General features: G+C 39.4%; 1 protein-coding gene across 1 annotated transcript; it reads right to left on the bottom strand.

Moving 5' to 3' along the window:
• Window positions 1-3,151: 3,151 nt before the first annotated feature.
• On the bottom strand, window positions 3,152-7,073 carry LOC122417762 (uncharacterized). The gene is made up of 2 exons (XM_043431557.1): window positions 6,992-7,073; window positions 3,152-6,756 (listed from the first exon to the last, which is right to left on the bottom strand). The coding sequence occupies exons 1-2, from the start codon at window positions 7,071-7,073 to the stop codon at window positions 3,152-3,154; spliced, it is 3,687 nt and encodes a 1,228-aa protein (XP_043287492.1).
• Between the last annotated feature and the right edge of the window lie 17,484 nt (window positions 7,074-24,557).

Below are 24,557 nucleotides of genomic sequence, written 5' to 3'. Positions count from 1 at the left end.
CGAAAGTTTTTTTTATATATTCCACACGCATTCCATAATGACAAAACTCCGTTTGTTTATACGATGATCGAAAACTGACACATGGTTTATATATATATATAATATTTACGGAGTCTGAGCGCGGTCGGGGTAAGACTCAAAAGCAAGGAGACTATAGGTAAGGAGTCCAATCTCCGTATTGGGCGCCTGTTAGAAAAACGTCCGTGAAAATGTCGGGAACCCGGGTTCGAGGAACGGCCACTACGCGTCGCATTGTCGTTTGGTACGGCTATATATATAGTAATAAATCAATGTCGTTGGTGAAACTGACCGTCATGGCGGCGAATCGTGGATTTAAAGAGCTTGCGCCTATAAAAAATTGTTGAATCAACAATTATGACCGCTCGTGATCGAAAGTACTAATATGTATTGTAATAATATTCTCCAGCGACGTGAAACCCTGTGCTTCGCACATTCAAAGTATCAGCTGATCCCCCCTCGTATGTCGCACTGTTAAGAAAACTATAGCATCCGGAAGATTGCCGGTTCATATACTCATGTCGAAAAAAATTTTTTCTGTTACAAATTTTTTTTTGAATGATATTTATGAATGTTTGAAAATTAGATTGATAATTATAGCTCTTGTGACCACAGTTATTGTTTCATAAAACCTTAACATATCAAGCGGCCCGGATAAGCCAGTAGCATTTTCTGCCGTTAGAATATCAAGAGTTTACGTGGTGTGATGGTTCTATTTTGGGCTTGTACTCGTGGAGTTGACGGTTCGAATCCTCGTTCGTTTTATTTTTTTTTTTTTCCATCATAGATGTTATTATTCGTTGACTATAGCAGAAATTAAAAAAAATCAATTGATGTTGTTGAATTATATTTTTTTTTTATTCATTTATATAAAAAAATGACTGCAATTTGTTAATGTATTTGAATAGTAATGGCCCCTGTGTCAGTGTAATTATCACAGTGTCAGCTGGCAGCAACGCATGCGCGTATATAACGCGTACATTGTGCGCATGCGCTACCGTACGAAATTACAACAGCGCCGCTCGAGAGGAACCCTCTTTCCCGACACTTTTACGGACGTGCCCGATCGCCGAGATTGCACTCCTTACCTATAGTCTCCTTGCTCAAAAGTTAGAAGGCCTAAAATGGCGAACAGGCATTCTGTATAACGCATATATAGATATACAGAATGCCTGTTCGCTATTTTAGGCCTTCTAACACTTGAGCCTCACCCGCGGTCGGCCTAGCAGCTGAAGGAACCGACATCGTTGAGCCAATCAGAATGCGTAGAGGCAACAACTCTACTACTAGTAACTACGTCAAAACGCGTATACGTATACGTCGAACTCGTGATGTGTCAGTAACTTTTGCATAATCTTGAGCCCGTGCAAAGTTTTTTCTCAGCAATTACGCCACCGATCGTGTTGATTTTGGGCGCAATCGAAAGAGAATTTCTTAATTAGCTGAAAGTTCAATTTTCAAAGCCTCAGATGACTCATAACTTCGGTAATTCAAAAAAATCACTTGCCAATTTTACCCCCACCACGGCGAATCGTTTTATTCAGAGAAAGTATACTCGGCGAGAGCCCCGGGCCAGCAGACGACAGGGCTGTCAATGTACTTGTCCCGAGACTCTACCGAGTCTCTTGATAATATTCACGGAGTCTGAGCGCGGTCGGGGTAAGACTCAAAAGTTAGAAGGCCTAAAATGGCGAACAGGCATTCTGTATAACGCATATATAGATATACAGAGTGCCTGTTCGCTATTTTAGGCCTTCTAACACTTGAGCCTCACCCGCGGTCGGCCTAGCAGCTGAAGGAGCCGACATCGTTGAGCCAATCAGAATGCGTAGAGGCAACAACTCTACTACCACTAACTACGTCAAAACGCGTATACGTATACGTCGAACTCCTGATGTGTCAGTAACTTTTGCATAATCTTGAGCCCGTGTAAAGTTTTTTCTCACCAATTACGCCACCGATCGTGTTGATTTTGGGCGCAATCTAAAGAGAATTTCTTAATTAGCTGAAAGTTCGATTTTCAAAGCCTCAGATGACTCATAACTTCGGTAATTCAAAAAAATCACTTGCCAATTTTACCCCCACCACGGCGAATCGTTTTATTCAGAGAAAGTATATCGGCGAGAGCCTCGGGCCAGCAGACGACAGGGCTGTCAATGTACTTGTCCCGAGACTCTACCGAGTCTCTTGATAACTACAGAACTTGAAGCTCGTGGGATCGTTGTGGCATATTTTGTGTACACTCCGGTACACATTGTGAAAAGGCCCAGAATTTTTTTTTCCAAAAATATTGTAACGACCACTAACGTCGCGCGGTTAACTATTTTTACCGATCGGAGTTGTAAATTCCGACCTCACTCGCACGGTGACGCGACTTCAGTGATACGTTCGTAAATGAACTTAATCGCCTACGAACTTGGGTAGGAAATGAGTCTTGAACTCAACAGATTGTGGAGATAACAAAATTTTGTATTTATTATGAATTACAAGGTGAATTTACTCGCGATGTCGTGTATGGGAGACGACCTTCGCGTTTGGAGGTTTGATGTAGACTACTTTTTGAGAGCTCACTGAAAAATCTTCAAGTCGCATCCCTTTGCTGTTTGTTAGCTGCAAAACGATGTGGTTGGTCAATTTGAGAGCTGTGTGCAGAAGGCGGAGACCCGTTTTGACCAATCCAGCAAAAGTTAGATGTGAACTAGAAACAAGAAGGATAGTAAAAGAAAAAACTCGAAGGGTTTTCCGCGAGCTCAAGACATTTTTTTGGATAAACCGGGTAATTACAAGAAGAGCACGTCCGTTTAGAGATGGTCCAGAACGGCTACCAGTAACAAAGGATTGACCGTCAGGAAAGATGTCGAGAGCCACACATTTGGCTGCCACATGTTTTATGGGTCTGCGAGCGATCAAACGCGAACGATCAACCGCGCGCAAGACCCTTTTTTTATGGCTGTGCAACCCCCTTGTAATTCCCGAGTTTACCTTTGATCATCGTGCAATGACTCTTCTGCTTTCGTGGGAGTATGCAGAGAGAAAATAAAACTCCCAAAAGTTCCGTTGAGGACGGAACATGCTCCCCCCTTGAGAGGGTATCGATCAAGAAAAATGAAAATGAATGTAAAAATCTGTAATTTTATTCGATGGTCATCGGCAGTGGAGAGAGCCGCCGAGTGTTGCGGATGAACGTTCCCTTGGGAGTCCTTAGTCGCACGACCCTGATGACACCGTCGGCACCTGGGAAAGTTTCGATGACCTGACCCATGGGCCACCGAAGGGGAGGCACATTGTCTTCATTGATGAGTACAAGAGAGCCCTCCTTGATCTCATGCGTTCCATGGGTCCATTTGTGACGAACAGTGAGGTTCGTCAAATACTCTTTATGCCAACGTCTCCAGAAATCTTGGCGCACCTTTTGGATTAGCTTCCACGATGAAAGATCGTTTCGTTTCAGTGCGCAAAGGTCAACTTCTGGTAGGCTCGTTAGTGAATTGCCGATAAGGAAATGACCTGGTGTAAGAACTAAAGGATCATTCGGATCATTGGAAATGGGAGTCAATGGACGTGAATTCATGATCGCTTCAACCTCAGTGATGAACGTGTTTAGTTGTTCAAATGTGAATAATTGATCTCCGACTATGCGCTTTAGATGACGTTTAAAAGATTTCACTGCCGCTTCCCAGACTCCCCCAAAATTGGGTGAATGAGGTGGCATGAAATGCCATTGAATACCTTGTTCAGATAATTGATTGGAGACAGTCGTATTGTGTTCGGCAGAACGAAGAAGTTGCATAATCTCCTTAAATTCATTGTTCGCTCCGACGAAAGTCGTCCCGTTGTCCGAATATATGTTTTTGCAGAGTCCTCGGCGTGCTGTAAAGCGTTTTAACGCTGCGATGAATCCCTCCGTTGTCAGGTCACTCACGAGTTCCAGGTGCACGGCCTTCACCGAGAGACATACGAAGACCACTACGTAAACCTTCACCCGACCCCGATTTCGGAACTTTTTTTCTTTTATGAAGAATGGACCGCAGTAATCGACTCCAACATTCAAAAATGGCCGTGCTTCGGTGACGCGGACCTTCGGTAAATCTCCCATCACACAATTCGTAGATTGAGGCTCGACACGATTGCATCGTAAACAGTTTCGAATTATTCTTCGCACTTGATTGCGACCGTCCAAAATCCAGTATCTTCGCCGAAGAGCATAGAGCGTTGCCTGGTTGCCACTGTGGTAGTTGCGGAGATGCTCGTAGCTAATTAAAAAATTGGTAACATGGGTTTTCCGTGGCAATATGATCGCATGCCGTTCGTCGAAGGGTATCGATTCGTTTCTTAATCGGCCTCCTACCCTTATTAAACCGTAATTGTCTATGAACGGAGTCAGGGGTGCGAGCTTGCTCTTTCTATCCACGCATTTAGCTTCGCGAAGAGATTTTAATTCTTCGGCAAAATGCAACGATTGAACACTTCGTAGAATGGTGTTCGTTGCTGTTTGGAGTTCTTCGCAGCTCAACGGGCCCTTCAATTTCGTCTTAAATCTTAGACAATAGGCGATAACTCTTTTTAGTTTGACGATTGAAGAGTATCGCTCAAGAACGTCCCAGTGGATTGGTGCCACGAGGCATTTTATCTTTCGGGTTTCGGGCACCCGTTCCAGACTCGGCAACCCCAACCGAGGCCAATTTTCTTCGCATTGCGTCAACCAACTGGGTCCGTTTTTCCAGAGTGTTGGTGAAGCAAATTCATCTGGAGTCTGACCCCGTGAGATAAGATCGGCGGGATTGTCAGCTGATCGGACGTGTCTCCAGCTGTCTGTCTCGGTCCTTGCCTGAATATCGCTGACGCGATTGGCAACAAAGGGCAGCAGTTGGCTCGGCGAGGTTCTTATCCAATGTAGGGCGATAGTCGAATCGCTCCAGAAAATAGTCTTGCTCGGATTAACGGGGATCGCTTGACGAACCGTGGTATATAAACGAGCAAGAACTTGCGCAGCGCATAATTCTAGACGTGGGATAGTGACGCTGGAATAGTTTTTTGTTTCGTCTGCTTGGGCAGATCGTTTGTTGCTCAGCGGAGCTACTCTACCCTTTGCACAAAGTAGAGTCGAAGTGATTCTTTCATCGGAATCGACGGCGCGAATGTATATGCACGCACCATATGCGTTTTCGCTGGCGTCACAGAAACCGTGAATTTGGAGTTCATCGGTCTCCGTCGATGAAAATTTTCGATCGAACGATAGGTTGTTGAGCTTGTCGAGTCCTTTCGTGTACTTCAACCATTTCGTATGAATAGAGAGAGGAATCGGATCGTCCCAATCTAGTTTTTCAACCCATAATTCCTGCATAATAAGCTTGGCGTACGTTATCACAGGACCAAGCAGGCCTAGCGGGTCAAAGATTCTCGCGATCTCTGAAAGGATATTTCTTTTCGTAGCCCGGCTATTCGGAGGTACCTCCTGTACCGTGTAGACGATCTGGTCCCTTTCCGAATCCCAGTGCACTCCGAGGGTTTTGATGGTGTGGTTGTCCTGGGATTGAAGCTTGAGGTTTACGTAATTGACGGGCAAACCATGAAGAAGCCTTGGCTCATTGGACGCCCACTGCCTCATGTTTAGTTTTCCTCGTTGCAGGAGTGCGTTGATGTCGTCGCGTAACTTGAGAGCTTCCTCGAAAGTCGGTGCTCCGGTTAACAAATCATCGACGTACATATCTTTCTTGAGAGTCTCTGCCGCCTTCGGATATGACTCCCCCTCATCGTCAGCCAATTGGTGGAGACAGCGTATCGCCAAGAAGGGGGCAGATGCTACCCCAAAAGTAACCGTATTAATTTCGTATGTGGCGATGCGACTGTCGGAATCTCTCCAGAGAATTCGTTGGTATTTCCGATCCGATTCTTGTACCCAAAACTGCCGATACATTTTCTCGATGTCTCCTGTGAGCACGTAATTATGTTTACGGAACCGTAAGAGCAGCGAGAAAATATCATCCTGAATGGTGGGCCCCACAAGAAGTGTGTCATTTAAAGAGATGCCACTTGTCGACTTGGCCGATGCGTCGAAAACGGGTCGGAGCTTAGTCGTCAAGCTTCCTTCCTTTATGACCGGATGATGCGAGATATAACATCCTCCGGGTTGTGGCTCCCCGACGACCTTTGTCATATGACCTAAGTCAATGAATTCTTGCATGGCCTTGCTGTACGAATCCCAAAGTGAGGCGCTTTTTCTCAATCGTCTCTCCAGTGCGAGAAATCGTCTTTCCGCCATTGCTCTTGTGTCTCCCAACTCTGTTATTTTCTCGTTGAAAGGAAGAGCCACGATGTAGCGCCCATCTTCGCCGCGTTTCGTGTTTTTTCGGAAGTGCTTCTCGCAACTCTCTTCGGCAGGTGGTATATTCTCCCGCGATGGCTCCTCTATTTCCCAGAAACCTCTCATCACGTCTTTTAGATTTGTAAGGAAACATCGATGTTTCATTGACGTTGTTTCCTGAGAATCAGCTCTTGGAATGGAACCACCGATTATCCAGCCGAAACGCGTGTTCTGGAGATAAAGATCCTCTTCTGACGATTTGGAGAGTTTCACTTGTCCTACGCAGAGACTGGCTAAGGTTGTCCCGGATGCTATAAGAAGATCTATCTCTCCGGGTTGGTCAAACTGGGTGTCGGCCAGTGGTTTGTTTGACGGTATATTCAGAGAGCTTCGTTGAATTTTCTCGTCCGGTACCAATCCAGTGATGTCTTTCACTGTCAAAAACGTTAATTCTCTCCTGAACCCATTAAGTCTCGACAGGACCGTAGTCGTAACTAAATAATTCGTAGTTGATTGCGCATTGTTAACGCCGCTAATCGGAACGTTATATTGTTTTCTGGGAAGCCCGAGCGATATTGCTAACCTGTCAGTCACGAGATTGGAATTTGCACATGTGTCCAACAAGGCTCGGCATGATCTCGGAGCTCCTGCAGCGCTAATTATTTTTACGGTTGCCGTAGATAAAATGTTTTTTGATGGAAAGGTCGCCACAAGAGTGATTACCGGTGAAGATCCCGTCTTGTTTAGTCATGCTTGATTACCCTCTGGCACCGCCACCGGCGTATTTAACGGTTCTGCAAAATGTAACCACGTGTGGTGTTTGCGTTTGCAGACTAAACAAGAATAATTCGATCCGCAGTCCTTAGTGTTGTGATTGGGTCGAAGACAGTTGAGACACAAAGTTGCCTTTACTGCGATACCATGCCTCTCTTTTGGCGACAACGTTTTAAATTGTTGACACCGCAAAATCGGATGGGATGATCCGTTGCAGGCAGGACAATTTGCGCCATTTGCTGCAACGAAGCAGTGTATACGGGTAGGGCCTTTCCCGACTGGATCGGCTCCCCTACCTTGTTTTCCCTTCGTTGTGTTGTTAGCCTTTTCTTCTTTACCGGTGTTCCCCGATGGAGCGTCGTCCGATGCGATGACCGTTTCGCGCAAGAAATGAATCAATTTTTCAAAACTTGGAACTTCGTTTCCTCTTTGCGCCCGTTTCCATTCCCGACGAGTCGTTTTGTCGAGCTTGTTCAAGATAATGAAAACTAACATCGAACCCCATTGATCTACCGGCTGTTCTAGAGACCTTAGCGCGGATAAATGCAACTGAGTCGTGTTTATGAGGGCGCAGAGCTCGGTAGCGGATTCTCGCTGCATCGTGGGGATGTTGAAAATCGCATTGATATGACGTTCCAAAATTTTTCCCTTCTGCTCGAACGTCTCTTTTAAAAGCTTCATGGCTTCGGGATAGCCTTCATTAGTGGTGCCGAAACTCCGTACTAGTCGCTCGGGCTCATCACTCAGACATGATCTCAAATATTTTAGTTTTTGCGTGTTAGATAGGTCCACGCGGGAACCGATTGACGATTCAAAGTCATCTTTGAAACTCAGCCAATTTTCGTATTTACCGTCGAACTTGGGTAACCCTTGTTCAGGTAAGCGAGTGAAGGAATGAGTCACATTGAATGGACTTGGGGATTCGCGCACCGGTTCTGCCGCATTGGCGGTAGACGGGCCAAACGAAGATACTTCTCGGTCGCACTTGCGACCTTTTGCCAAAAGTCTGATGTATTCCGCTTCCAGTTCCAATTGCTCTTCGGTGTGTCCTGCCTCGGGTTCCAATTCGGCCAGCTCGGCGGTCAATTCCGCGAGTGGTTCGAAGTATTTTTCGAGACGTTCCATGTATATTTTGACAGTGTCAATGTCCGGAGGGGTCTCGGGTGTTTCTAGGACTCTTCTGAATGCAGTGAGCTGTCCCTTTACAAACGCTCGTCGACGGACGAGTCTGTCTCGAGACCGTATTTCTTCCGGTGAGAGCGACATGATTGTGGAATGGGGGAAACTAGGATTTGGCAATGATATTGACTAACGAGCTTACCTTTACGCTGAAGCGTCGTTCAGATCGATGACCACGAAGTTCGCTGGATGATGCTGTAGTATAGCTCCCCAGATCCAGGAGGTCGCAGTCCTTGGTTGATTGGCTAGGAGTGATTATGAAGCGATGTGTTGATGGAGGATGCTGTATAGCTCGTCTGCTCCAGTATCGTTCACTCACAAAAGTCACTGTTTCGAGAAAATTGACACCTAGCAGTTTTCTTTTTCACCTTGAATGAATTATTTCGAAAACACTGTTCAATGCAAATGTTTCGAGGACCGTAGTGATCAAATCCGGCTCGAAGGACCAAAAGATGTAACGACCACTAACGTCGCGCGGTTAACTATTTTTACCGATCGGAGTTGTAAATTCCGACCTCACTCGCACGGTGACGCGACTTCAGTGATACGTTCGTAAGTGAACTTAATCGCCTACGAACTTGGGTAGGAAATGAGTCTTGAACTCAACAGATTGTGGAGATAACAAAATTTTGTATTTATTATGAATTACAAGGTGAATTTACTCGCGATGTCGTGTATGGGAGACGACCTTCGCGTTTGGAGGTTTGATGTAGACTACTTTTTGAGAGCTCACTGAAAAATCTTCAAGTCGCATCCCTTTGCTGTTTGTTAGCTGCAAAACGATGTGGTTGGTCAATTTGAGAGCTGTGTGCAGAAGGCGGAGACCCGTTTTGACCAATCCAGCAAAAGTTAGATGTGAACTAGAAACAAGAAGGATAGTAAAAGAAAAAACTCGAAGGGTTTTCCGCGAGCTCAAGACATTTTTTTGGATAAACCGGGTAATTACAAGAAGAGCACGTCCGTTTAGAGATGGTCCAGAACGGCTACCAGTAACAAAGGATTGACCGTCAGGAAAGATGTCGAGAGCCACACATTTGGCTGCCACATGTTTTATGGGTCTGCGAGCGATCAAACGCGAACGATCGACCGCGCGCAAGACCCTTTTTTTATGGCTGTGCAACCCCCTTGTAATTCCCGAGTTTACCTTTGATCATCGTGCAATGACTCTTCTGCTTTCGTGGGAGTATGCAGAGAGAAAATAAAACTCCCAAAAGTTCCGTTGAGGACGGAACAAATATCAATGTGCCAATTTTTGATATTTTTTCGGACGGACAGTTTTGTCTGATTATTTTTGGAACGATGTTTGGGGAACACGGACTTTTCGTTGAATGGCTATAATTAAGAATGTTTAAAAAGTATATCTTTGATTGCACATCATAATGATTTTTTTCTTTTTCTTATAAGTGCGTTATTCTATTGATTTACTTGTGAGCAACTACAACTACAATTGTATTTTTCATTTCGTTTGACTTAACCCCAAATACGGTTTTGAATAACTATAAGTATCCCTTCGAATCGCAAAATATCAATAAAAAACCAAGCTTTATTTCAATCTGTACAGTCAGCGATTGAACGGTGCAAGAGAAAGGTTCTCGGATTTAATTGAGCAAGCCTCCAATGGTCGAATATGACATTTCGCTTTCATGATATTCAGATCCTCAATGTTGTGCTTGGTCCCATCATTTATTCAACGACAAAACTATGCCAAAAACGGAAAGTATTTTTAAAAAGAGACAGAAAAACATCCTGTTCTGAGAAATCATTTTTCATTATTCTTTCCCACTTTTTCTTCCTTTATTTCTCATTTTTTGAATTACATTTATTGATTAAGGACAGTTGAGATCGGTTTGGATTAAATATGCCGTGCAACCATGCTAAGAAACGTTCGGAAAACAATGTAGAGGTCGTTCTTTTTTCTCGTTTTTTTTTCAATAATGACAAAAATTTGTCTTTTGTTCTACGACATTATATTTTTCAGATGAAAGAATGTACTAAATATTTCTTCTAAACGAACATAAGCAGGAAGGCTCCATGGTTTTTCTGATGTGTATTTTGAAAAAGTTATTCCAGTATATAACCTACATTTTAAAGAATACTTCCTATTCAATTGTTAATTTGTACATTTTGTCACCTGACTATCGCGACTTGCCAACGATCGAAAATTGTCATTTTTGAATCCGACTAATTCTTTTTATCCTACAGTGATAAATGAATAGGGAACTATTAGCGGTAGTCAATTGCGAGCAATCGAAGATTAAAGAGAGGAAGTACGACTCCACAACGGAAATTCAGCTTAGATCAAGAGAAAAACTCGCATAACGACTATGCTATCGTTGTTACGTGAATCAGGAGATTTTGATCAAAGCAATCGCTATATAATGTAGAGTATTAGAGAAATTTCTGTCATCATAACTTTTTGTAATTGCACATGTGCATTCGCGCCGGTCAACAAAAGTGCGCACAGTTCAAAATCGTCTGTGGTTTCAGGACGACGTATATACTCATTTTAGCAATAAAATAAAATTGTCTGGGAGGCTGCACACAATCTATTCCAAATGATTCTAAAGGAATGACAGTAACCGTGGAGAATTTGGAGATTTCGAGGTTTTCTTTATAAAACGTTTGCCATGATCAAATTATTTTTATTTTTACTACATTTGTGTTTGGATTTGTGTTCAGGAATGTAATGACAGCTTTCCAAAATTACTCATAACACCCAGTCCGTTTAGTACCCTTTGCTTCCCTCTAATTCTACCTAAGGATATCGTGCAATAATTTGGGATGAAAGAGTATGTTCGTAAAAACATAAATCCTGTATACGAGTAATCAATTTGTCAATGAAGCATCAACAACAATGTATTTTCTTTAATAGTCATTTCTTTATTTTTTGAAAATATTCACAGCCTTATGAGTATTTCTGATAACAACTTATAAATATTCAACAAATCAATAGAATCTATTAAATATTAATATATTTCTTTTTATCTTAAAATATTTTTTCTTTTTATCTTAATAGTAAACTTTTACCGTGCTGGTATAAGATGATCGGCAAACGGGGCATGTTGGGGATGGTCGCATATTCTTCTACGTCAATTACATTATTCATTAAATACGCTTCATTTTCGAGCCTCAGTCGCTCCATGTGATGGAAGCACACCTCGCAAAGAGCAAGGTGCCCACATGGAATGAAAGTGATGCTCGGTGGTGCTCCCATGCATATGCGGCAAGATGCTACTACATATTGTGCTGGCTGTCTCTCCGCACGGTCCTGCGGAATGCTAATTTCCAGATAAACTGGCGCTTCGTTATACTGCAGTTCCTCTCTTAAAATTTCAATTTCTCCGTTTCCTACGGGTTCGGGAACTGGCTGAACGGGGTGGTTTTCTTCTATATCTTCAGGAACCGCTTGAATGATTTCATTGCCTAATAGTCGTTGAAGAATAGCTTCGGGAGGTGGATTTTCGACCAGCCCATGAATTGCCTGCGGAGCTGAATTTTCCATGGAACGTTGAGGAACCACCGCTTGAGCCACTACATCAGCTTGCTCTACCAAATAATTAGATGCATTTCATACAATTTGCAAAAAAAAAAAAATTCTGGTCAACATACTGTTTACTGTCACGCATACGTACCTATGTTATTATGGGCTGGTTCTCCATTTGCGTTGTGGTCTAGTGTTGATGAAAAAATTTTAAGAATACTTTCGTGAGTACATATAGATACTATACATTATGCATATTTATCTGGTTAGCGATAAGAATTAATATTTGTGTTTCACGAGCATGCTTCCCAGAAAGTTGAAGTATGTTAAGAGAAAAAACACCATGTGAAAGGAAGAGGTGTTCTGAAAAATCTATCTATAACCTCTTCCTTTTACATAGTTTTATCTCTCATCATACTCTAGCTTTCTAGCAGCCATGTTTGTGGAGAACAAATATCGATTTTTTAAAAATGATAATCGCGTGTATAAGAGTGCGACAGGATTTACGCTCGTTTTTCTAACACTTTGCGTCGAGCCACAAACGCATTTCTTGACATTTACTTACATCTTTCAATTTCGTCATAGTGACGAATAATTAGGTGCCGTCGATGCTCTACTGCTGTTAGCATGAAATCTTTCATTGAATATCTGAAAACGTTAATTTCAATAGAATGATTCGATCTAAAGAAAAATATGAGTTCCATATTTTAAAATGAAACAAAAAGAATTCATGACATTGATACAGACCTTCCCGATGCGAGTCGTTCCTGTGCAGCCCGAATACGTGCATCTTCCGCAATCTGGGTGTTAACTTCTCGTCGCCTTCGATTTAAACCGTTCAGCAATTTTGTGAACTCGAGATCGTTGATTTGCACCATTTTTCTCAGATTATCTGCAATTATACATTCTTACTCTTATGGAGAATGCCTGAAACGAAGATGTAGATGACCCCCTTATGGAGTTAAAAGCCATAGAACAAGACATACCACAAAATTTCCACAGCTGTACATGAGCACCCCCCAACCTAGACTGTATGTGACGATTATAGTTTTCCGTAACATTGTTTGTGCGTACAGGACTATCTACCACTGTCAATATTTCGGCTCGAGGCGCCCATTGGTGCTGCAAGTATCGTATAAAACGATCTATGAAAGGGTACTGATGGGCGACTTCGTCCGCTGCGTCTCGGATGACGTTTAGTCCCTCAATAAACCTCTCCGATGGAATCAATGGAAGGCTCATTGACATCCATAGGATGCTATCTGGAACTGCCACAGATGGTCGAAGACTACGCCACTTTCGGTAAACAGCCTACGTTCAAATAAAAATTACATTTCAGTTGCTCTAAAAAAAATAACTCTATTTGCGTATATTCAAATTTTATAAATATCAGTATATGTCATTAATTCCATTTCATTTCAACATATTGAGACGAACTAGATAATAGAGCATGCGGCCGTACCGACGGCAATTAGCGATACGCGTATCACTCAAAGAGAGGCGCCAGCGTAAGGGCTCGCTTATCGACCCGCGCCACGTAGATCACCAGAAAAACCAATTTTCAATAATTTTCTTTAAGAAATTCATTTCCCGTTAACAACAAAAACGGAGATGTAAAGAAATATTTGTGCGATTCAATTAGTGGCAACTTCAGAGCAAATTCATTTCAAAACACAAGAAAAATTGATCAAATCATTTCAAAGCGATTAATTTGAATTCAAACAGGTTTCGCGCGCTGCTGCGACCAGGCTCGCAAGAGCCAATCAAAAAATCCAGCCAATAGGCGAGTTTCTCGAATGACAAATGAGAAAATTACTCAGTCTCGATTGACGATTGTGAGTGTCGCACAAGCGCAGTTCATGAAAATAAAAATTTACGATTGGTCGCAATTAAGCAACCAATGATAGAGCACACCGAAGATAAAATTGGCCAATTAGAAATTTTAACACGCATAAGCGAGCGAATCAGAAATATCACGAAGCCCGCCAATTTATTATGATTATTTCGCGTTGTTGTATCAGCCTAGTATAAAAAGGCATCGAGAGTGAGTCTCGATAGCCAGTCTTGCCCTCATCACGCTTGATTCGCTTACGCACGCCGATCTGCAGATTGAGCAACTCAGATCCGCTTACGCAATTCACCAGCCGATTCTGACTTCGCAACTCAGAATCCGCTTTGCAAAACGTAGATCACCACCGACTCAGTTTGGAAGGGCAGGCCTCATTCGGCTCCGTTTGGGTTCAAGATTTCCACTCTGGGGCACCGATCTGACCAGAAGGGCGGAGACAGTTCGATTTCGTTCTGGACCAAGATTTCTGCCAGATTACCCATCCTTTTCCTGCCAAGAGGGCGGTGACCGTTCGGTTCCGTTCGGTCACAAGATTCTTGGGGGAATCCTTCCCTTCATGCCAGGAGGGCGGGGGCAGTTCGGGTTCGTTCTGCCTTAAGATTCCTGAGTGGATTGAATTCCGGTTGATAGGTGCCAACGTTTAAGGCAAACAATTAAGATCTACTTTACTTTTGTATGAAATCAAATTTAATTCTTTAATTGCGAAACTCAAATTTAATTGCGAAATTCAATTCTTTAATTTAATTGCGAAATTCAAATTTAATTCTTTAATTGCGAAACTCAAATTCAATTGCGAAATTCAATTCTTCATTTGCGAAATTTAATTATTTGCGAAAGTTAATTCTTTATTTGGGAAAATTAATTGCGTAGCCAAAATTCGTTAATTGCGAAAATCTTAGTTTGCGAAATTTGTTTGCGAAAGTCATTTCTTCAATTGCAAACTTTATTTGCGAAAGTCACTTCTTTAATTGCGAACTTTATTTGCGAAAGTTAATTCTTTAATTTGTGAAATTAATTCTTTAATTTGCGAAATTAATTCTTTAAGTTGTGAAATTAATTCTTTAATTTGCGAAATTAATTCTTTAATTTGCGAAATATAATTGCTTCATTGCAAAACCAAATTTAGTATCTGCGAGATTTATTTGTGAAATTTAATCCGTTATTGGCGAAAGTTAATTCCCGATTTGCGAAATTTAATTCTTTAATTGAGAAATTTACCTTATTTTGAGAAATTTGCTCTTACTATTCTTTAAATGCGAAATTAAGTCATTTGCGTGCGAAAAATACCAAAAGCAATAAGGAAAAGTTCTTTTGCTTGAGCAAATAACATTCTCCTTTGTAAGCAACTCACAGAAAACAACCAAAAAATTGTCTTTTTTGAATAAAACTTCTGATTTTTCACAGATCTTTCCTCGCACTCTTGTTTTTCTTTCATGCCTGCTCCTTTATTTTATAAGAAGCTCGAATCTACGCGTAACGGGGTGTTCTGACACAAAATAGTACCGTTACAATATATTATTGAAAAATTGTGTACATTGTTATGCTTGATTTATATATTCATTGATCAAACTTTTGTAATGTTTATCAAAGATATTAATTGATCGTAAATTCCAAATTCAACTGCCAAAATCGCACAAAAAATATTTACGTGCCACCACTTTTGAAACTTAACAAAAAAACTTCTATATTTTTGAAAAAGTGACACATTTTATTTCTCATTTGAAAGAAGTTTAACGATATTACAACTTCGTACGTATTAAATTAGTATTCACGTTTTCTTTTTTATTCAGATTTTTTAGTAAGTAATTTTAGTCTAGTGATAATGTTTTTGTTACCAACATACTTGGTTGAAATGAAACCAACAACCGCGAATGCGGGTTGTCGGTAAGCATCTATTAATAGATGTAAGCAGTGCTTGTTCGAAATCCGTGATTACAGTTTCTAAATTCATCTGCAAATTGGGAGCCAGTTCGAATAGTTTCTCCCACACTTTTTCGTAAAGTTCCTCGCACAAAATGTGCACAGCCGCAAATCCTTACAATTAATATTTCAATTGTTGCACATGCATCGTGATATTTCAGTTTTTGTAGACAAAGATTCTTTCAAGAAAAAGATAACTTACTTGATCTGAGTGGCGAATGTGGACCGTTAACAACTGTACCATTGGTGGGCGATTTGGTACCACCTAGTAAAACATACAAAGCATTTTCAATGAATATTGAAGAACGGTGATGCGAAATAACGATGAACCAATCTAACGCTATGATCATACCTTGAATGTGCCATCCACATGCACCTCTCGAGCTTTGTCAAGTTCGGAGATCATCGTCTCCGACGCGAAAAAAAGTGCGCATTTACCACGCGAGGTCAGTATGGAACCGCGATAGTTATCTCGGAGAGGTTCATAATTCGGTAGAATGTCCCCGAGAGCACTTAATGTCGGTGGAATGGCTGGCCGACCAATCGATCTTTCCCGAAACAGAGTTGACCGCAGAGATTCATACGTAACTTCTAAAGCTGCGTTTGCAAATCTGTAATAAATTATAATCATTTTCTTTGAGTTTGCGATTCTTCGTTCATTTTCCGTACGAATTTGATTACTTGCGTGTCTACTCAAATAAATATAGCCCGTACCTAGGTTCTAAGTAAACGGTGTCGAAAATTTGTTTGATTTCCATTTTAGTCCAGGAATTCTAGCTCAAAAAGGGGGTGCGCTCGACAAAAATTTTCAAGTCGAATTTTTTTACGGAATAAGGTAAGGGGGTGTCCCCTGAGTATAAAACCAAATTTGTGGACACCAAAACGTGTTGCGTTAGCCGCCATCTTGAAAAACGCTTTTTTGCAAAAATCTCGAAAACGGTGGAGTTTGACGTTAAAAATCGTAAGGACCTTTTTTGTAGAACATAAAATTTCCCATCTTTTTTATTTGAAACTTTTTTCTCTATTGTTAATATTTTTCGAGATATAGTCGAAAAAAAAACCAAATTTTTGTTTTTGCAAAATATCTCGCTAATTTTTGAAAATACGAAAATAAAAGTGGTAATCAAAGTTGTAGAGCATGAAATATTCTACAATTTTTGTATGAAACTTTTTTTTGTAAAATGAATAGTTGCTGAGTTGTAGCCGATTGAAAGTTGCCACCAGGTGAAGCAAAACGGCGGTGAGCGGTAATACGCTTCTCTAGCATGCAAATGAAAAGTGTCATTGGACGCGCCGTCTAGGCGGCAAATATTGCAGGGGATTATTAGCATACGTCGGCGCATTCTTCAACAATAAGGCTTAATGCATATATATTAATGAGTTTCGGTACATGTTAACAAATGTTAAGAAATTTACAAAACTTGGTGATAACGTTCTGGCGATTATGTCCAGCAGTGTCAAAGTGGATTCAGCATCGATTCCTATCGATCCTTTACTCCTTTTCCAAAGGATGTGCATTACAAAAGAATCGCCAGAAGATTTGCAAAATCATCTGACGTACGAACTTGCGCCTTACCCTCTATCATTATTCACAGAAGCAGGAATGCGACATGGAACAAAATCTACGTTATACAGCTGCTTCCGGTCACTGCCAGCCAACACAAGCTTGGGGCCTAACAGAATGGTTGTTGTGGACGGAGGTTTTCTTCTACACCGTGTTTTGTGGGATCGCAATGTCTCATACCAAGATATTTGTCGCAAGTATGTTGCATACGTGAAAAAACATTTTGGCTGTAATACAACGGTAGTTTTTGATGGATATCCTGAAGATATAACTCTCATGGGTACAAAGTCCTTCGAACGTCTTCGCCGATTGAAAAACAACTGTTCCCAAAACATTATTATCACTGAGACAATGATTGCCACAACTCCTTGAGAAAAATTCTTGGGCAATGACAGCAATAAATCTCGCTTGATAGCAATGTTATCCAAGGAGCTTCAAACGTCTGAAATTCGTGTCGAACAAGCTGTGGAAGATGCAGACACGCTGATCATCCAAACAGCTGTGGATTTTTCTTCGCATTACGAGACCGTCATCGTCGTAGGCGAGGATGTCGATCTGCTTGTATTGTTGACCGCATTAGCGCCAAAGAAAAAAAATATCTATTTCCGCAAACCCGGAAAAGGACGCACTGCCGAATCACTATATAACTCACGTTGCCTCAAGCCGGAGTATGATCTAAACATTAGAGAAAACATTTTATTTTTACATGCATTCAGCGGTTGTGACACAACTTCAGCTCTGTTCAAAATTGGAAAATGCAAAGCTTTGACAACATTAAAGAACCATGAAGAATTGCTGACGGCTGTGGCATTGTTCAAAGACAGAAGGAGCGATCCCAATATGATTGCTCAAGCTGGCGAGCGCTTTCTCATTGCTCTGTACGGAGGTAACAAAACCGATCTGTCCATCGACTCTCTGCGGTACAAGAATTTTGGTAAGTTAGCTCGAAACACGAAGCTGAACTTGGCAATTCTACCACCGACCCAGGATGCAGCGCGTTACCATTCGTTCAGGGTGTATCATCAGGTGCAAAGTTGGCTGGGATTTCACCATGACCCGGAAGACTGGGGTTGGAAACGCTCTGCGACTCGTTTGTTGCCAATACAAACAAAAAAAGCTCCCGCGCCGCAAAGTTTGCTGCAAGTTATATCTTGCAAATGTAAAACAAATTGCGGAGCTGCCTGCGGATGTCGAAAGAGTGGCTTGAAATGTTCTATCATTTGTTCAAATTGCAGTGGCCAATCATGCAATAACGCAACCCCAATAATCGACGATGACGAATCTTTCATAGATTCTTTTGCTTTACATGACTTCGGCATGGAAGAAGAAAGCGCGCAAACTGACGAAAATTGTCCCTCCTCATCCAAACAAAGAAAATTGTATTAAATCTGACATTGAATAAATTTGTCTTTTTCAAACTATTCGTCGAAATGTTTTTATTGTGTAAATACTTCTCCTATCGTCCGTGTCCCTTTTTTCCATTGTAAATATTGTTGTTACTATCTCTATGATCAAATTTTTCAGTAACACTTTTCGTTTGCATGCTAGAGAAGCGTATTACCGCTCACCGCCGTTTTGCTTCACCTGGTGGCAACTTTCAATCGGCTACAACTCAGCAACTATTCATTTTACAAAAAAAAGTTTCATACAAAAATTGTAGAATATTTCATGCTCTACAACTTTGATTACCACTTTTATTTTCGTATTTTCAAAAATTAGCGAGATATTTTGCAAAAACAAAAATTTGGTTTTTTTTTCGACTATATCTCGAAAAATATTAACAATAGAGAAAAAAGTTTCTAATAAAAAAGATGGGAAATTTTATGCTCTACAAAAAAGGTCCTTACGATTTTTAACGTCAAACTCACCGTTTTCGAGATTTTTGCAAAAAAGCGTTTTTCAAGATGGCGGCTAACGCAACACGTTTTGGTGTCCACAAATTTGGTTTTATACTCAGGGGACACCCCCTTACCTTATTCCGTAAAAAAATTCGACTTGAAAATTTTTGTCTTGAAAAAGTCTAGAATTCCTGGACTATTTGCGTTCCGCGGGCCATACGTCGCATTTAAGTTATCATGTCGATCCTCTCTTTTTCACAAGGATCAGCCGAGTGGCTGTGGATATTTCGACGGCAGTATGGAAAAACGTGCTATCTCAGATTATGATTGAATAACGTGCTATCTCAAATTGTGATAGAACAACGCGCTATTTCAAATCTTAAGAGAAGAACGTGCTATTTCAAACTGTGGTAGAAGAAGGTGCTATCTCAAATTGTGATAGAACAACGTGTTATTTCAGATTATAATGGAAGAACGTGCTATCTCGAACAGTGAATATATTTTCATTGATACAGCACTGGCATTCGGGGTACTTTAGTATTCAGAGCCACTCTATCTGTAAGGTTTTTCAATTTTCTTAAACTGTATTGAACAAACAAATTTTTGAAAAATTAAGAAATTATATTTTCATAGAACGATCGACAATTTTCAGGTATCAGTCCTTTATGGCACATAAACCTAATATCATAAATTTTAGATTTTGGAAGCCGGATCTTTTCGCTATAAGCTTTTTTTGGTATAAAATCGGTCCACACACAGTTTTTTTTTGTAACAGAAGCCGAGTTAGCTCTATCATGAAAGCTATATTTGAAATTTATTTTTTCGACGCTTCCATCAAAACAAATTTCTCGAATTTCGGAAATGCGAATCGATTTCCAATTTTGAAATTTTTTCGCTAGTTCAGCGAAGTCGAAAATTTGTTCTTGTCGGACCACGTTCATCTCATACGGCTTCGAGGGCCTTGCTGACTTCAGGATTGCATACCATTCTTCTTCGGTATAGACCGATTTATGCTGGCAACCTCTTTCGATTGCCGCATGCATCGAGTCACCCTCATTCTGGGTGTGTCCTTTCTCCAAAAATCTGCAATACAATTTAATTAAACTTAAGTTAATATTTACTACTTAATACAAATAAAATAAATAATAAAGTTATATGGGCCATTCTTTTGAAACCCAATACACAAAATTCCTTTATATTTTTTTTCTTTATAGCTATATCCCTGATATTTTTTAAATTGATCATCTATTTCTAGTTATATTTGACCTTTTACGTATGGGTCATTTTTTCGACTAGCAACCAAAGTATCAATTCAAAAACTAAAAAAAGTGCTTCTTATTTAACATATCTACTCGAATACTGAAGTTACAAGGCGATTGAAAACCCCCTGATCCACTAGCATGACGGATTCCAAAAAAATGTCCCATACATAAAGTACAAAACAAAAAATAACTGTAGACAGATTACTAATTTAAATATGATAAAGGAAAATTCGTTACCTGTGAGTAATTTTAATCTTGAAGTCGTTAGCAGCTTTCAAGTACATTGAAAATAAAATTTGATTGCGATTTTGTCCACCACAATTATCGCTCCAGAAACGAAAATCGTTGACCTGCTGAGTTTCAATTTCTTTTGAAATATACCTCCAGACAAAACTTGCGATTTCATTCGCTCCTCTCTTGCCAATAGTCTCATTCCAAAAATTACATGTGCCATTACGAGACGTGATGTTGAAGATCGTGAAATTGTAGCATGAAACTTTCCGTCTGTAATATAATGATGATGTTTCTGCTTTTGGAATTGAGAGGACCTTCTGTAAATCGAAGCAGGCCACGGAGATCGAATCATTTTTTTTAGCCTCTTGAATATCTTTTGCTTTCAGATATCTGGCGGTATCTTTATTTTTTTGATGCTCCATAAACCATTCGATTCGAGCTTTTTCTTTTTCATTTTCATTTGCTATGTGTGCAAATTTTTCACAATCATCGCAACGATCTTTTTTTGGCTTGAAAAACGATAAATTGAATTCGTAGTTGAAGATATGTCTGTAAATCTGTTCTCCAGCTATTTCCGGCATACCATTATCACTGCACCATATTTTGTACATTCTGTACATTTTACTGATATTTAAACCTGGTTCCAAGTATTCCATTTTTCTGTCACTTCGGCAATAATGTGATTCAACACTGGGAAATAGTTTTATGTGATCGAAGACGGTTTGTCGAATCTCGTCAGAAATTTTCTTTGGTCTCGTACTGTGACGACCACGACGATCGCTTTCAATGAAACCGGATTGGGTGCAAAGTTTTTTAGTAAGCGTTTGCAACGGACAACGTGTGATTCCTGCATAATAGTAAAGAGTTATTATAAGTCACATTTGTATCACTCAAAAAGTATAATGCAAACGGTATTCATGTATATATCATAATAAGAACGTAGGAAAAAAATACATTCATTGTAATTAATTACCTAAAGTATCGATGAACATCTTTTGGCATACTTTGACTTGCTTATCAGCCGTTATTGGGAGATAATATTTACGGGATATTTTTTTTTCGCATTTCCCCATCAGTATCATCCCGAGTTCTTTCTTTTGGCTCTGAACTTGGAGAATATCTCGAAATAAACTCCCATTGCCGAGTTCTGTTTCCCAGTGAAAGAAATTGCTGTAAAATTTGTTGTCGCTGTGAAAGAGTGACTTTTTTTTGGCATTGAAATCTGCATGTAGCTTCACATCCAGATCCCAACTCTTTTGCCCGAAATTTTTTTCCTCCTCTGGAAACTCCCGCGATACCAGTATTTCTGGATTTTTTGGCTGCATTATCGATCCAATTATCGCTGTTTCGAGGTCGTTTACGAGAATTAAATGAATTTGTACGACGTACAAGCTCTCTGTATCTTCCACTCGTTCCGGGTTCTTCTACGTCAAAATGGAATGCAGAAGTATCGTCATCGTTGTTATCTATTAATTCACGAAAGAATGAATTATTATTATTCGAACCTATTGTTATTACTTCGTATATCCTTCATCCATTTTTATTATATATCAGACAGTTACATTGAAAACAAATAAAACATGTGGGGCATTCCATGCCAACTCAACCTACGGTGAAAATTTACGTTTCTGATTCGGCTTAAATTTTATTATCTTATTATACTCATTGAAAAAGAAGCTCATAATTTTTTTCGATATTTTTTATCAAGCCGTTCACGATGTACAGATTTTTAAAAATTATCGTGTTTTTTTTTTCAAATACTTATAACTTGTTTGAAAATACATCAAATTGGATTTCTTTTTTTTTAACCTGCTTGATTTTCAATAAACTTTTCGAGAATTCCATGCAAAAAAATATCACAGAATTATTTACTCGATTTTTTAAGATTTTTTTATCAAAATCTTTTTTTTCAAACTGTTTGGGTCCTTCGATTTTTTTACTAAAATTCTCATAAATACTACTTTTAATTACACGAATTTTGAGCCTGGCCTCGTCGTGGGGAATTTTTTTTTCTATTTATTCTGGAATTTTCAAGAATATAGAATTTCATATTTTTGCATTTAAAACGTTGAATATGTCATTTATATATTACAAAGCGAAATGTCAGTAAATAATTGTAACTGCAATCGCTATCTCGCCACCGTGACTGCGAGAGAAATAGCTGCAACTTTCGAAATTGAATATGTTCGACACGGTTCGATCAATAAAAAAAAGCCCCTGTCAGCGTATTTTTGCCATCTTTCCGCGTCCGCTGACAGAGCCTTTTTTTGATTAGTCAAACGACAGCGGAGAATTTTCATTTCGAAAATTCGAGGTGAGGTTAGTCGACTGATCCATGCTCTTAAATACCATACTTGAAGTTCTGAACAAGATAAAAAAACTAATCGAGAAATTTTGAAATTCCAGCATAGATATGCAAAAATTCTATTGAGTGAACCCAAAGATGGGTCTCTCACGATGAAAGTGATCTCTAGCCCAAACGGGAGTCACTCATGTAAAATATTTAACCTACAAAGAAAATAAAAAGCAACATTCGCTTACGAATAAAAATTTCAATAAAAATACAGGTTCATGATATAAAAGCTGAATGTTACTCTAATGAACAATTATTTACTGACATTTCGCTTTGTAATATATAAATGACATATTCAACGTTTTAAATGCAAAAATATGAAATTCTATATTCTTGAAAATTCCAGAATAAATAGAAAAAAAATTTCCTCACGACGAGGCCAGGCTCAAAATTCGTGTAATTAAAAGTAGTATTTATGAGAATTTTAGTAAAAAAATCGAAGGACCCAAACAGTTTGAAAAAAAAGATTTTGATAAAAAAATCTTAAAAAATCGAGTAAATAATTCTGTGATATTTTTTTGCATGGAATTCTCGAAAAGTTTATTGAAAATCAAGCAGGTTAAAAAAAAAGAAATCCAATTTGATGTATTTTCAAACAAGTTATAAGCATTTGAAAAAAAAAACACGATAATTTTCAAAAATCTGTACATCGTGAACGGCTTGATAAAAAAAATCGAAAAAAATTATGAGCTTCTTTTTCAATGAGTATAAAAAGATAATAAAATTTAAGCCGAATCAGAAACGTGAATTTCCACCGTAGGATGAGTTGGCATGGAATGCCCCATGTACATTCTCATATTATTTTTTAGTCACAAAATGATATTTAGAAAATTATGTCCCTTTCACGAATTGTATTAGAGATAAACCCTCAAATGATCAAATATTTTATATATTTCTCACAATAATTAATTGGTTTTAGTTAACTGTTCTGTTGGAATCTCAATCGGATTGAGGGAGAGGGGGGAGGTTTATTCGTTATGAAAAAGCGTAATTTCGATATTTTTTTTGACAACACAGTTTATATATTTATTTATATAATTAGTATAATAAAATGAAAGAAGATTTGAAGGATAATTTTTATATTTTTCAATAATAATTAAATTAAAATGAGCCACTAACAACTAATCCTCTGAGACGCCACAAAAAAAGTTTTACATTACGGTGAACCGCATAACTCGTTACTAGACAATCTGAGATGAAAACAGTCAAAAAGATTCTACTAGCTAATAAGTTTGGGTTCTCACACTTTTTCAAAAATAATTGTTGTTAACAATCAAATATTCCTCCAATTAAATCCCTCTATAAAAGATCGACTTATTTACTTTTATCTCAAAAAGTTATTAACAACCTCATAGGTTTCAAATAATGAATTGGATTACCAGAGTTCAGACTAAAAATGAGCGGAAAAAAATTTCGAAAAAAATCTGAAAAATATCAATACATTGAAAATACAAAAAAAAGGTTTTTTCCCTCTTTAAATTTCATCATGAACATCTTAATTCTCGCGTCACGGTAAATTAATTATCTTAATTCTAATCGAAATCGATGAAATGCTTTGTTTTTTATAGCGAATTAACAGTACCTTTTCCCCGTTAAGTAACCCTACTGACCTTCAGAGAATGAATAAAGGCATTAATGTTGCAATCTTACCGATTCGAAAATTCTCCTCAAGATCTAAGTCCTCATTTTGTGAAAAATCCGTACCGTCTTTTGTACCCCCTTTAAAAGAGTTTCTATCGATACCGTCTTCCTGTTGCTCGACTAGTAAATTATTGAAGTCT

The sequence above is a fragment of the Venturia canescens genome, chromosome 11 (assembly GCF_019457755.1).
Source record: "Venturia canescens isolate UGA chromosome 11, ASM1945775v1, whole genome shotgun sequence".
In the NCBI taxonomy this organism is placed as follows: Eukaryota; Metazoa; Arthropoda; class Insecta; order Hymenoptera; family Ichneumonidae; genus Venturia; species Venturia canescens.
The sequence above is the reverse complement of the archived record's forward strand: the minus strand, read 5'-3'. Positions and strand labels throughout refer to the sequence as shown.

Coding starts and splice junctions, on each gene's coding strand:
- LOC122417762 (XM_043431557.1), bottom strand. CDS start 7,073: ATGACTAAACAAGACGGGATCTTCACCGGTAATCACTCTTGTGGCGAC. Junction 6,757..6,991: donor ACATTTTATCTACGGCAACC/GTAAAAATAATT, acceptor CGTTTTTGACAG/TGAAAGACATCACTGGATTG.